At 38.1% G+C, this 15802-nt stretch overlaps 1 protein-coding gene across 2 annotated transcripts in view; it reads left to right on the forward strand.

Moving 5' to 3' along the window:
* Positions 1–12670, forward strand: part of LOC127450351 (gastrula zinc finger protein XlCGF57.1-like) — a 152577-nt gene extending 139907 nt beyond the window's left edge. For both annotated transcript variants that reach the window (XM_051714404.1, XM_051714405.1), the window contains exon 2: positions 9398–12670. In XM_051714404.1, coding sequence (XP_051570364.1) covers positions 9398–10701 — 1304 coding nt within the window. In that variant the 3' untranslated portion in view covers positions 10702–12670. The remainder of the gene's footprint in view (positions 1–9397) is intronic.
* Positions 12671–15802: the final 3132 nt, after the last annotated feature.

Consider the following 15802-nt stretch of genomic DNA (forward strand, 5'->3'; position numbering starts at 1 on the left):
CAGCCCTTTACGCATGATAGAGTGGCCTTTGGTGGGGGAGTTGTTGGCAATTCTAATCATTTATGAATGTAAACTTTCAGACATTATGTAATTCACTTGAATATGCCATTTAATAAAAATGTGTATGTATTACATGTGCCCATATCAAGTTGCCCGTTTTCTAGAGTCATTACGGTAGTAATTCTGACTTGCTGCACAGTGAGCACGGAGAGGATAAAGAGATTGCAAAGGGGCACAAAAACTAATAAACATGCAAAACCAAATATGAGTAGGCTACACGTGACAATCAGACATTGTGTGGAGATATAGAGACTGTTTGAGCCATCATGAGCGCTTTTAGCTTCTCCCCCTTCAACGTGAGCACTCATCCCAGCACTATTCTGTGAGGATCCCAATTTAAATCAGAATAATGTTGGTCACAATATCACTAATAATGGATATATCTGTTTAAACTTCAATAACGGTACTGCGTCTACACATATTTGCTTAATTAGTTATTTGAGTTACAACAAGACACCAAAGACAGTAAACAAATCATAGATATTAAAGATTTCTCACTGGAGCAGTTTTAGAGCTTGTAATGGATATGTCTTATTTTTGAACATATGTCTACTGTATGATGCTTATGGTTTCTACTGGTTGCCAATAATTCACAATGACCTTTGATATTGACAACAGAATTATTCATAACTGTTTTCAATACAAATAAATGTTAGCAATTCACAATTAATTTATTTTTAATGAATTTTGGTAACACTTTATAAAAAGGTTTCATTTCTTTAACATTAGTTAATGCATTAGGTATCATGAACAAACAATGAACAATATATTTTTACAGAATTTATTAATCATTAATAATTAGTTAATAAAAATAAAATTGTTCATTGTTTGTTCATGTTAGTTCATAGTGTATTAATGTTAACTAATACAACTTTTGATTTAAAAAATGTAGTAGTATATGTTGTAACTAACAATTAGTCCATTAGTTCATGTTAACTACAGTAATGTTGTTAAATAATGTTAACAAATGGAACTTTTTTTGTGGGGCATAAATGTATATGCTGCAGTTATACCTTGCAAAAGTGTGGCAAAGGGCACTTTAAAAAAAAAAACTGCATTGGTATCGGCTGATTTTAGTGCTAACATATCGGAGATTGGTATTGGCCTCAAATTTCCTGATCTGTGCACCACTAGCCTATATAGAACATTGTGGGCTATGTATATAAATATGCAAAAAACAAATTGCCAAAAATGTAGGTGGGGTCCTAAGGGGGTTGCAGCCTTGTAAATTTTGTCAAACGGGGGGGGGGGGGGCTTATGTTTAAGACATAATCCTTACTATACAGATTTAGCTGATATCCTGCCAACTTAAACGATGGCTTAAAACCTTTAAAAAAATTAAAACATTGTGCACACGTCTACCAACTGTAAAGACTTCCAGTCATGAGGGAAAATCTCCATCATCCACAGGAGAGGAAGGGCCTCTGAAATTGGCAAGAAAACTTGTATTCATTTCCCAGCTAGGTTTCTGGTTTTCGTTCCAGTCACATTTTATCCAGGTTAAAATTATACAGTGCTGTGAAAAATGATTTACCCCGTTTTAAGGCTGAAATTATTAGTCGACGTTATCGACAACATCAACAATAAAAAATAAATAAAAAAAAAACTGTCGTCAAAATTTTTCGTTGTCGAATAGTCGTTTGATCTCATTTAATGTAACATGAGATCACATTAAACTTTAATGATGACGCGCAAGAGCAGCACTGCAGTTCGCGCCTGACTGAGGAGAGGAAGAATTACACAGCTCACAGTCCAGATGCACTCTAAACTTTCCAATAAAGCTTCAGGTGATGAAGATCGCAAAGTATGAGGGAATTATAATGCAAAAATACACACAGAAGCAGTGTCGTCCTGACGTGAAATAAAGCAAAGACGGATCTGGCATTCCACTTGAGCAAAACTTGCAGATTGTCTAAAAATGAAATAGCCCGGTGTTATATGTTTAATGCATTCTTTATTAAAGTTCAAATAATAAGGATGCGGGTTGTGTAAATAAGCACCGAAACTGGCATTTCTCAGGTGCGGTCAGATCCACTTATATGAGTTGTGTGAAAAACAGAACAAGAGAGTTTCAAACTTCTACCGGCTGATAAACACTCGCGCGCGGAGACACTCGTCCTCGCGCTCACTCGCTGAAGCTTAAACATGATGGCTCGCGGCGTAGTGAATCATAATATGTGTGTCACGATGTGTAGCTTATCGTGAAGAAAGTCCACGATATGCCGTTAGGAAGAGAGAGTTTGTTTCTTTGTGAGTTAAAGATGGATCGAAGTTAACAAAAAGGTGAGAGAGTGTAGTCTTAGCCCATTATACAATGCAAAACAAATTGGTTATTGACTTGTCTTTTTTGGTTTGTTTTCCAATATAAATATCTAAAACTCCTTGCGTACATTTACTTTAGGAGCTATACTGCAGAAGAAATTTTTTTTTTTTTTTTTAGAGAATGTTGAATATAATATATAATATATATTTCATATTTAAAAATATAAAATCCTTAAAACAAGATACATTTACCTGAGAAGCATCATATAAGATATCTAGACTTGCTTTCAAAGAAAATATATTAAATACAAGTATATTTTGTCTTTACTGCACTTGCAGATGTATAACCAAGTGAAAAAATACACTTATATACAAAATAAACTTATATTCAAGATACATTCTCTGAAAGCAAGTCTAAATATCTTATATGTTGCTTCTCAAGTAAATGTATTTTGTTTTAAGGATTTTTAGATAATTTTAAATGAATAACAAGACAAACACTAGATAACAATAGGAATTTTTGCAGTGAATTTTTTTCCTTGTAATTCAGTGAATGTCATTTAGAGGTATTTTTAAAAGATGATTAGCTACGCTAAAACAAGAGTTTAAACTTTGCCGGTTAGGAGCTGCTTTAAGAGTCAGATCTGAATTTTTTTAAAAGGCAGATACATACACAAGCACGTGAAGTTCATGGATTTTTTATATTGTGTCTGAGATCAATATGCAATGACACATGAGTCACGTGACGCCATGCGAGGTTCGGACGTGTGAACGGCAAGCTCTGCGCACTTTGCTAGTTTTGATACTTTTAATGATATAAACTGGTGAGATTTGATACACCCTGATCAATAAATGTTCTAGGAAACATATCAAAGAATTCAAAATCCTCGGGCTCTGGAGACATTAAAAGACACTTACGTGCTCAAGCTGACATTCCTCAGGAGGCCTCGGACCAGGGAGTCAGTTTGGCCGGGAGATGAAAGAGATTCGGTGTGAATTGCTGAACGTGTGGCAATGCTGACGAAGGTCGTTGCTGACTTTGAGGATCTTACTGCAATATTCACTGAGGAGGTCACAAGTGTAGGGGGTGTTGTGAAACGGATTATCTGGAGTCATCGGAGAGAGAATTAGCTGCTAATCCACCAGCGACCAATGCAGACTTGGAGCGTGTCTGGGAAAAGTTGGAGGATATGGAAAATCGTAGTCAATCGTAGTCAATGTCCAAATTGTTGGAATTCCTGAGCAAGCAGAGGGTCAGAATATAGTGAAATTTCTGGATGGGCTCTTTCCGAGTCTGCTCGACATAACAGGCCATAATTTCTGAGATCATCCGATAAAGATCTTGTGTTACGCGAGGCGAGGAGTAAAGGAAGGCTTTCTTGCAAGAACCACAGCATTTTCTTGTTCCCAGACTTTGCGAATTCGACGAGAGAAACGTGATAGATTCAAGGAATGCAAGAAACTCTTACATCAACGGAAGGTCGCTTTTGCACAGATGTTCCCGGCCAAATTGAGAATAGATGCTAAGGATGGCCGCAAAGTATTTACATGTCCCCAATAAGCATTGTCCCTCATAAAGTCAGTGGAGTAAGTCATTGTGTGATTCTCATGTTGCAGCCGAGTGGGCCTGACTCACTGAACATTCACTTGACCTTCCGAGGAAGCTGGGTGCCTTTTTTGTTTCTTTTTGTGCTGGTTCCGCCTAGCGGCTGGAGTTTGTATTGTGTAGTAACACTCCTTCAAGATACTCTTGCATCGACGGAGGGTCGCTTTTGCACTGATGTTCCCTTCCAGGTTGAGAATAGATGCTAAGGATGGCCGCAAAGTATTTACATGTCCCCAACAGGCGATGTCCTTCATGGAGTCAACGGAGTGAGTGGGTCATTGTGTGGTGCTTGCGTTGCAGCCGAGTGGGCCTGACTCACTGAACATTCACTTGACCGTCTGAGGAAACTGGGCGCCTTTTTGTGCTGGTTCTGCCTGGCGGCTGGAGTTTGTTTTGTGTAGTAACACTCCTTCGGGACAGTGTTGTGGATGAATCTGCACATTCTTTGTACTTATGCCTCCTATTGGTTGGAGTTTGTTTTGTGGAGTATTTCTTGCAGGACACTGGAGTGATTGGGTCATCTGTTGCACTTACGTAACAGTCGAATGGGCCAGCTCACTGAACATTCGTTTGACTGCCCGAGGAAACTGAACAGCTTTTTGTTCTTTTCTTTTTTTCGCTAGCAGCTGAAGCTTGTTTTGTAGAGGAACTCAACTTCGGGACAGTTATGTGGATGAATTTACACGTTCTTTGTGTTTATCCTGCCTATTGGCTGGAGTTTGTTTAATAGATTTTCTTCTGTTATGTAATTCTGTCTCACAAAATTTGTACAGAAACACCGGACTTGAACAATCTGATGGCAAAGTTGTTGCGGGGGCTCTTGTAGGTGTACATAGACTGTTTGAGTTTAGAGGGATGGACACTGGTTGGCGCACATTTTTATTTTTTCTGTTTGGCTCGGGGGGAGGTTCGGGGTTTGATTGTTGAAATAATGTTGGAATGTGGTCTTTATAATTTTGTTTTTGACACACAATCTGTTTTTTCTAATATGTCAAAATGTCAAATGTTAATATGAGTGGATTGTCTCTCTCCACGTGGAATGTGAATGGTTGGGGCACCCCATAAAAAGAAGTACGGTTATTTCTCTTCTTAAAAGTAAGAAATATGATATAGTGTTTCTTCAAAAAATGCATCTTTCCCTGCAGGAAGCAGAAAAATTTGGGAATATATATGGGGTGGGCATGTTTTCTTTAGTGCTGGCTCAAGTAAGAGCAGGGGAATCATTACATTGATAAGTAAACATCTACAATTCAAATGTCTCAAGCAGAGTAAAGATAAATTAGGAAGAGTCATTATTGTTTTAGGAGAAATTCAGGGGCAAAGGTTGATTTTGGCTAATATTTACACACCTAACGCTGATGATCAGGGCTTTTTTATAGATCTTGAAGAGATGTTGCAAGCCGCTGGCACCCCTCATGATATAATATTGGGAGGAGACTTTAATCTATTGATGGACTCAATCCTTGATTATAGTGAAGAAAAAGTGTGTAAGCCCCCTAGAGCAACATTGACACTTCACAGGATGTGTAAAAATGTTGGTCTTACAGATATTTGGAGACTTTTTAACCCATCTGGTAGGAACTTTACATTCTTTTCATCAGTCCATAAGATTTATTCTAGAATAGATTTTTTTTTTTTAATATCTAAGTCCCTCATTTCATCTGTTGTTGAATGCTCAATTGGAAACATTTTAGTCTCAGATCACGTCCTGGTGAGTTTAGAGATGTTGCCACATATGGAGAAAAAGAAATCATATAGTTGGCGCTTTAATGTATCACTTTTGCAAAATCCTGAATTCCAACAAATGTTAAAGGCTGAAATCAATGTTTATATGGAGACCAACTGGTCCTAAGTATCCTCTGTGGGCGTGGCTTGGGAGGCACTTAAGGCAGTTCTTAGGGGCCGGATCATACAATATGCCTCATTCTTAAAAAAAATCCAAAGCACGAGAACTCTTGGAATTGGAAGGGAATATTAAAAGTGCTGAGGCAGAGCTGAAGCGCCGAATGTCATCTGCTGACCTCAGAGAATTGACCCAATTGAAATACAGATATAATACTATTTTGTGGCGGAAGGTGGAGTTTTGGCTATTCAGGGCAAGACAGTCATACTTTGAGTCGGGGGACAAAGCAGGGAAGCTTTTGGCTAGATATATAAAGCAGAGATAGTCTTTTTCTACCATTACCTCAATGAAATCTGCTGGTGGTGAAATTTTTACCTTGGCCATTGATATTAATAATGCTGTTAAAGAATTCTATCTTGATCTTTATAGTTCCGCATCTTCATCTACTGATGAAGATATTAGAAACTTTGTGGATCCATTAGAACTCGCTAAACTGATGACACACACACACACACACATTCAGCCTTTCAAAGTGTATTGTTCAAAAAGCCATACACACAATAACAATACCATTTGTGCAAGTTTTTTCTTAATATTGCTTGAATGTTTGATATTGCTTTTAGCACAGATTTTTTCATTTGTTTCTTTGTTCTTATTTTAGTACTAACTGTTTCTTTGTCTTGAATAATTGAGAACATAATACAATTCTATCTATCCGTCTGTCACAATGTTGTATATAGGCCTATACAATAATCAAGGAAATAAAAAAAAATGTTTCCACTGTAAACAATAGTGACTTCTTGCCATTTATTTGAAGTTTATTTTTTAATTTTTTTTTCCTGAGGTATTGTCCTCTAGTGTTATATTATCAAAATTCATTCTAATTCAGGTGTTGGAGCAATTCACATTCATTTTAATGGATGGATGGATGGATGTTTGTCCTTTTAACAATGGGATTACTTAAAGGAGCAATATGTAGCATTGACATCAATCATTTAAAATGGGTACTGCAGTCCAAATTCAAAATATTGGAGAGAGTTGTCTCCCCCACCCCCTCCCTCCCAGACTCCAAGCTCACGTGGGTTGCCAGGTTGAGGAAACACAGCAGGAATGAGTAAACTGACAATGGCAAGCGAAGAACCTTACACTGTAAGTTGATCAGCTAATGTATACGTTTGCAATGTTTTTATTGTTTCCAAATTATAAACCAGCTCATGTGGATTTTTTATAACTCATCAATGTTAGCTAGATGAATTGCTGGATTCCATGGCTGCAGCACGCTGTGTTTGCCCGCTAACTTGTTTGAAATCTGGCAACCCGGGGTGTCAAAATACTATTGGGAAATGGGCAGTGGGCAGGATCACACAGACCAAAACACAAACAGAAATTCTGGCCCGGAAAGGACATTTCAATGTAGAATATACTGGCTGTAGCATTGTTTTAATAAAAAAAAAAAGGGAGCAAGTGGAATTTACTAGTTTCATTAACCATAAGCAGCAACGACTCATCCAGGAAGTTACAGAAGAGCCAAGGAAGACATCAGTTCTCACCTTAATAAAGGGTACTTTTCATGACTTTACTATTAGAAAGACACTGCATCAAAAAACTGCAAAAAATTGCTATTATGAAATTTGGCTGACGGTTGTCATGAAATAACTGTGATTATGACAATTATTTGTCTGTCTTAGGGGTTTTATGATTATAAGGATTAATTTTCATACAAATTGTCAAACTTCTAAAGGTGTGGGAAGCACATATTCGCCTTAAGAAGACATTTATACAATCACAATCAAAATTATTCAACCCCCCAAAGACAGTAAGGATTTACAAAGGCAAGCTTTTCTGATGACCCAGAATTTTTAAACATTACATCTATATCAGTTGAGTGACACATTCAAAGTCATAGTGTGAATATACTGTATAACCTAATATTTCTAAATAGCAGGTTTTTTAAAAGTACAGCCATGTCATAATTATTCAACCCCTATTGCATGTGGCTGTTTCTTAAATATGTAAGGCTACACAAGTATTTGTTTTAAAACAAAATTAAGCCATCACTCTACAATGGCACTTGTTTTTTAATTTAAGTTTAGTGTCATAAACAAAAATGTATTTATATGCAAAAAAAAAAAAATGCAATTAAATATAAGCTGTCTCAAAAGCTAATAGAGGAGATTATTTCATTACACAAGAAAGGTCATGGCTAAAAGTACATTTCCAAGGCACATCAATTTCCAATATACAAAGTTGGCAGCACCATTCATACATTTTTAAAATATGATACAACAGCAAACTTCTTGAGTGTGGAAGAAAGCAAAACTTCACCAAGGGAAATGTTGACTTGAATATTCAAGAAGGAATTTGGAAAGACCTGTGGAGTCCTGGAAGAAGGTTTTATGTACATATGACACTAAACTGAAAATTAGTTTTAGACCCATGGGTCAGCAGTACGTATGGAGTAAGAAAGGCAAGGTGATGACAAGAATGACACAATCCTCACACTCAAGCATGGAGGTGAGTCAGTCCTGTTATGGAGGTGTTTTGTGGCTGCAGGAAATGGCTATCCTCTCTATGTGACTGTCGCTATGGATTCTTTCAGGTATCAGGCCATTTTGGCAAAAATGTGATGCCTTCGGTGTGTAAATTGAAGCTCTGTGATCACTGGACTTTCCAGCAAGACAATAACACCAAGGATACATCCAAGTTGTCCAAAATCTGGTTCAGGGATAGGTCGTAGAATGTCCTTGAATGGCTCTTTCAGTCCATCATTAAAATCTCATTGAAAATCTTTGTTGGGATTTCAAGGAAGCAGTTGCATTTCAGAAACCAAAGAATGTCAATGAGCTGGAAGCTTTTGCTCTTGAGAAATGTGTAAAAATTCTAATAGAGAGGTGTCCGAAGCCTGAGAACACTTACCTGAAACATTTATTTGCTGTTATTAAGGATAAAGCATGCTCCACAAATTATTAACTTTGGGGGTTGAATATTTTTGACATGACATTTGTGGAGAGAATAAGTTATTTTCTATTTTAAAATTTGGGTAAACTAAACTCTTTGTTCTCAAAATCACTAAAACGTGTATTAAAAACTTACTTTGACTTTTACTGAGGTTTAAGTTGATGTGTTAATACACCAGAATGTATTGCTGGTCAGGAGGGTTGAATAATTTTGATTGCAACTGCACATATTTAACTTGGAATCATATGATAAAATAGGGATGTAGGATTGTCTTTGAATTCTTTAAAACTAATGAATGACATGAAAAATTATATTTTAAATATTAAATATTTCCATATAACTGCCTCTCTTCAGTCAACTTTAGTCTTAGTCCATTTTTTCATTTACATTTGTTTTTGGAACCCAGAAAACATGTATTTTTTATGCAAAAATAAAATGTTTCTGTACAAAATTCTTCATTTTCACACACATTATTTTACTCCAATTAAATCCAGTGTGAATGAACTAAAGCAATTCTTCAAAGAAGAGTGGGTCAAAATTGTCTTTGAAAGATGTTGTTTAATTTAAGTTATAAAGCATGCAATAGACTACTTATATGCATAGCCAACAGATCAATTAAAGTAAATAGATAAAGGTCACATTTATTGATTGTCATATTTTCTTTTTAGACTTGGAGGTGAAAATAGAAAATCAAGAATTGATGGAAATGAAAGAGGAAAATCAAGAACAAATAGAAGTCAAGGAGGAAAGTCAAGAACTGAATGAAGTAATGGAGGAACATCAGAATCAGAATCCTCATTTCATAACTGGAGGAGAAATTTTTAGTTGCTCACAGACTGAGAAGAATTCCTCACAAAACAAAAAAGCCCAAAATGCTTTCACCTGCCCTCAATGTGGAAAGAGTTTTACATGGAAAGGAAGTCTTAAGAGACACATACAAATTCATTCCAGAGAGAAACCCTTCACATGCCGTCATTGTGGAAAGAGTTTCAAACGGAAAAGAGGTTTTGAAGATCACGTAAGATGCCACGCTGGAGAAAAGCCTTTCACTTGCTCTCAGTGTGGAAAAAGTTTCAGTCATAGAGGAAACCTTCATGTGCACATGAGAATTCACACTGGAGAGAAGCCTTACACTTGCCGTCAGTGTGGAAAGAGTTTCACAAAGAGAGGAAGCCTCAATGATCACATTAGATGTCACACTGGAGAGAAGCCTTACACGTGCCATCAGTGTGGAAAAAGTTTCATTAATAGAGGAAACTTTCATGTGCACATGAGAATGCACACTGGAGAAAAGCCTTACACTTGTCATCATTGTGGAAAGAGTTTCATACGGAAAGGAGACCTTAATGATCACATTAGATGTCACACTGGAGAGAAGCCTTACATTTGCCCTCAGTGTGGAAAAAGTTTCAATCATAGAGGAAATCTTCATGTGCACATGAGAATTCACACTAGAGAGAAGCCTTACACTTGCCGTCAGTGTGGAAAGAGTTTCACAAAGAGAGGAAGCCTTAATGATCACATTAGATGTCACACTGGAGAGAAGCCATTTACTTGCCATCAGTGTGGAAAAAATTTCATTAATAGAGGAAACTTTAATGTACACATGAGGATGCACACTGGAGAAAAGCCTTACACTTGCCATCATTGTGGAAAGAGTTTCACAACAAAAGGAAAGCTTAATGATCACATTAGATGTCACACTGGAGATAAGCCTTACATTTGCCATCAGTGTGGAAAAAGTTTCTTTTATAGAGGAAACCTTAATGTGCACTTAAGAGTTCACACTGGAGAGAAACCTTACACATGCCATCAATGTGGAAAGAGTTTCAGTCGGTCATACACCCTAAAACAACATGAGAGCATGCATAAAGGAGAGAAGCCATACCACTGCACTTCATGTGGGAAAAGTTTCCGCCAATCAAGATCTGTAGGAAATCATAGAAAAGGGCATTGCCCAGAGTTGTTGTAGTGAGCAAACTGCATGTAATGGTGTGTCATTGGTATGAAATTCAGAAAAACTCAGCATAAAGCATTTCTTCCAAAATAGCAATTACATCTTGCATGGTTGTTTGCTTTATTGCATTACCTGTCCTGTAGTGATGAATTAGCTGTCATTTTATGTATGAGGTAGTAGGAAATAGAGCTGGGAGATACACTGGCGGCCAAAAGTTTGGAATAATGTACATATATTGATGTTTTGGAAGGAAATTAGTACTTTAATTCACCAAAGTGGCATTCAACTGATCACAACGTATGGTCAGGACATTACTGATGTAAAAAACAACACCATCTCTATTTGAAAAAAGTCATTTTTGATCAAATCTAGACAGGCCCCATTTCCAGCAGCCATCACTCCAACACCTTATCCTTGAGTAATCATGCTAAATTGATCATTTGGTACTAGAAAATCACTTGGCAGTATATCAAACACTGCTGAAAGCTATTTGGTTCCTTAAATGAAGCTTAACATTGTCTTTCTGTTTGTTTTTGAGTTGTCACAATATGCAATAGAGTGACATGTATTAAGGTCAATTTTAGATAAAAGAAAAATGGCAAAAAAGAAACAGCTTTCTCTAGAAACTCATCAATCATTGTTTTGAGGAATGAAGGCTATACCATGCTTGACATTGCCAAAAAACTGAATATTTCATACAAAGGTGTACACTACAGTCTTCAAAGTCAAAGGACAACTGGCTCTAACAAGGACAGAAAGAGATGTGGAAGGCCCAGATGTACAACGAAACAAGAGGATAAGTACATCAGAGTCACTTGTTTGAGAAATAGACACCTCACATGTCCTCAGCTGACAGCTTCATTGAATTCTACCCGCTCAACACCAGTTTCATGTACAACAGTAAAGAGAAGACTCAGGGGTAAGAATTGCAAAGAAAAAGCCACTTTTGAAACAGAAAAACAAAAAGAAAAGGTTTGAGTGGGCAAAGAAACACAGACATTGGACAACAGATAATTGGAAAAGAGTGTTATGGATCTTAACCCCATTGAGCTTTTGTGGGATCAGTTAGACTGTAAGTTGCGTGAGAAGTGCCCGACAAGACAGTCACATCTATGGCAAGAGCTACAGGAAGTGTGGGGTGAAATGTCACCTGGGTACCTGGACAAACTGACATCTAGAATGCCAAGGATCTGCAAAGCTGTCATTGCTGCACGTGGAGGATTTTTTGATGGGAACTATTTGAAGTAGTTTAAGTTTATATTTTTTTCAATTTGTAATAGTAATTTTTCATGTTATTAATGTCCTGACTATACACTGTGATCAGTTGAATGCCACTCTGGTGAATAAAAGTACCAATTTCTTTCCATAAGAGCAAAATCTGTACATTATTCCAAACTTTTGGCTGCCAGTGTATATCAAAAACAAATAAAATTACCATTAAAAAGAGTTTGAATGTGATGATCGTCCACCTGTCATCGATTAAATGATTCTGATTAATCCCGAATGAAGATCAGCTGTTTCTGCAAGATATTCTTGGCATTCTTTTGGTTGCATCCGGTGCTTAGGCCACGATCTGCAAAGAGTTTACAAAGCATGAGCGGACTCTCATTGTGAAAAGGTACAAATGAGCAGAGAGATACAAAATTTCAAAGCATTAGATACTGTATGCCATGGAGCACTGTGAACGGCATAATCAAAAAGTGGAAAAAATGGGCCACCACAGTGATATTCCCAAGAACCAAGCATCTGTCCGTGTGTAACAATGCCATTCTTAATATACAAATATTTTAAAGGAAATAAATATACAATTCCTTTATTATAATGCAGTTTTTATGACTTTATATTAATTGAGTCGTTAAATGGTTTATTTGTACTTTTAATAATTCAATAATCACACTTCAGGACCGTTGAGTATTTACTATTGACTATTTTGGACTATTGACTATTTAATAACTTTGAAGCTGAATGGTGTTAAAAATGTAAAACGGTGTGGAAAATGTTTTGAACATCTTTAACTAGATTGTTGCTTCATTTTAATTCTTGAATTAAACTTTTGTCTTTATACTTAATCTGACTGAATGATGGATGCTCTGATTGATTGACCATTTAAATGTGAATATATGCAGATATATCAAATATCACAGAAGGCTAAACATTTACACACATACTGTATGGAACTTAGTTAAAGCACCTTTTGCTTGCCACCCGGTACCCAGTCTTTTTGAGTAAGAATCTATCAACATAGCACATCTTGATTTGACAATTTTATATTGCATGTGCAAATAGTGATTTAATGTCGTAACACTAAAGGTGGTTTATTGACATTGGCCCATTATATGATTTGCTTAGAAGACACACAGTATCCTAGTTGATCATTATGCTCTCTCTTATGATCACTGTACAAATATAAGGACACTCAAGGCACCATTTGGGGTTCTTCAGCTGCCACACTAGCTGCATTTCCAAGTATTTTTATGTGCATTTTGAAAATGTGCATAAGAAATCCTGAATGGAAACGCTTGATATGCAAATAAACTCTCAAAATGTGCATACAATTTTATGCACAAGGAGGAGGTGGATTTTCTATAGTTTCGCATTAGTTAAAATGTACATTAAAGTGATGGAAACAGCTTATTCACTTGAACGATGATGTGTCATGGCTCAACAAAAGGCCCGACCATGGTACACAATTCTTCAAACGTAGCCGTGGTTAGTTGACAGTGTTTCACCCACAGATCATCATTAAAGTGGGTCCTCACAATCCACCAGAACTGTTTTGAGCACGGGTGCTCCAAGGTATCAGAATCAGCTTTATTGCCAAGTATGCTTACACATACAAGGAATTTGTCTTGGTGACAGGAGCTTCCAGTGTACAACAATACAAAAACAGCAGAAAGACATAGATAAAAATAAAAAATAATTATACACATACGTACAGACACACACATACATACATACACACATACACATGGGTAGGGCAAATCTAATACAATCTGTTATCAACCAATAATCCTCTCAGCAGTCCGAACTGTCCTTCTGTAGTCTTCTGATGTCTGATTTCGTAGCTGAACCAAACCAGACAGTTATTGAAGTGCAGAGGACAGACTCAATGACTGCTGAGTAAAACTGTATCAGCAGCGCCTGTGGCAGGTTGAATTTCCTCAGCTGGCGAAGGAAGTACAACCTCTGTTGGGCCTTTTTCACAATGGAGTCAGTGTGGGTCTCCCACTTCAGGTCCTGTGAGATGGTAGTGCCCAGGAACCTGAATGACTCCACTGCTGCCACAGTGCTGTTTAGAATGGTGAGGGGGGTCAGTGTTGGGGTGTTTCTCCTAAAGTCCTCAGTGATCTCCACCGTTTTGAGCATGTTCAGCTCAAGGTTGTTTTGACTGCACCAGACAGCCAGCTGTTCAACCTCCCTTCTGTGTGCAGACTCATCGTCATCTCGGATGAGGCCGATGACAGTGGTGTCATCTGCAAACTTCAGGAGCTTGACAGAGGGGTCCTTGGCGATGCAGTCATTGGTGTAGAGGGAGAAGAGTAGTGGGGAGAGCACACATCCCTGGGGGGCTCCAGTGCTGATTGTACAGGTGCTAGAAGTGAGTTTCCCCTGTCTCACAAGCTGCTGCCTGTCCATCAGAAAGCTGGTAATCCACTGACAGATAGACATGGGAACAGAGAGTTGGTGTAATTTATTCTGGAGTATAGCTGGGATGATGGTGTTGAAAGCCGAACTGAAGTCCACAAAAAGGATCCTTGCATATGTCCCTGGTCTGTCCAGATGTTCAGGATATGATGCAATCCTATGTTGACTGCATCATCAACAGACCTGTTTGCTCGATAAGCAAATTGAAGGGGATCTAGAAAGGGTCCAGTGATGTTCTTCAGGTGGGCCAACACCAGTCTCTCAAATGATTTCATGACCACAGACGTCAGGGCGACAGGTCTGTAGTCATTAATCCTGTGATTTTTGGTTTCTTTGGGACAGGAATAATGATTGAGTGTTTGAAGTAGCATGGGACTTCACACTGCTCCAGTAATCTGTTGAAGATCTGTGTGATGATGGGGGCCAGCTGGTTAGCACAGGATCAAAGACACGCTGGTGAGACGCCATCTGGGCCTGAAGCCTTCCTCGTCTTTTGTTTCCGAAAGACGCGGCTCACGTCATCTTTACAGATCTTAAGTGCAGGTTGAGTAGCAGGAAGGGGGTTGCAGGAAGTGTTGGTGTTTGTGTGAAGTGAAGGTCAGAGTGGGTGTGGGGTGTGAGATTGGGCCTTTCAAATCTGCAGTAGAACACATTCAGGTCGTCAGCCAGTTGTTGGTTCCCTACAGGGTTGGGGGTAGGAGTCCTGTAATTTGTGAGTTGTTTCATGCCACTCCACACTGATGCAGGGTCGTTAGCTGAAAACTTGTTTTTCAGCTTCTCAGAGTATCTTCTTTTAACCACTCTGATTTCCCTGTTCAGTGTGTTCCTGGCCTGATTGTACAAGACTTTATCCCCACCCCTGTAAGCATCCTCTTTGGCCTGACGAAGCTGCCTGAGCTCTGCTGTAAACCACGGTTTGTCATTGTTGAACTTTAAATAAGTCCTAGTAGGAATGCACATATCCACACAGAAACTGATATATGATGTAACATTATCTGTGAGCTCATCCAGGTCTGTGGCTGCAGCCTCAAAAACACTCCAATCCGTGCAGGCAAAGCAGGCTTGTAGTTCCCGCTCTGCTTCATTGGTCCATCTCTTTACAGTCCTTACTACTGGCTTGGTTGATTTTAATTTCTGCCTGTAGGTTGGAAGAAGATGAACCAGACAGTGATCAGAGAGTCCCAAAGCTGCTCTAGGGACAGAGCGATATGCATCCTTTATTGTTGTGTAACAATGATCCAGTATGTTCCTGTCTCTGATGGGGCATGTGATGTGCTGTTTGTATTTGGGCAGTTTACGTGTGAGATTTGCTTTGTTAAAATCCCCAAGAATAATAATAACTGAGTCTGGGTATTGTTGTTCCATGTCTGTGATTTGATCAGCCAGCTATTGCAGCACCGCATTCAAACACGCATTTGGCGCAATATACACACTTACCAGGATAAACAAGGAAAACTCCCATGGCGAGTAG

The sequence above is a fragment of the Myxocyprinus asiaticus genome, chromosome 13 (genome assembly GCF_019703515.2).
Source record: "Myxocyprinus asiaticus isolate MX2 ecotype Aquarium Trade chromosome 13, UBuf_Myxa_2, whole genome shotgun sequence".
Classification (NCBI taxonomy): Eukaryota; Metazoa; Chordata; class Actinopteri; order Cypriniformes; family Catostomidae; genus Myxocyprinus; species Myxocyprinus asiaticus.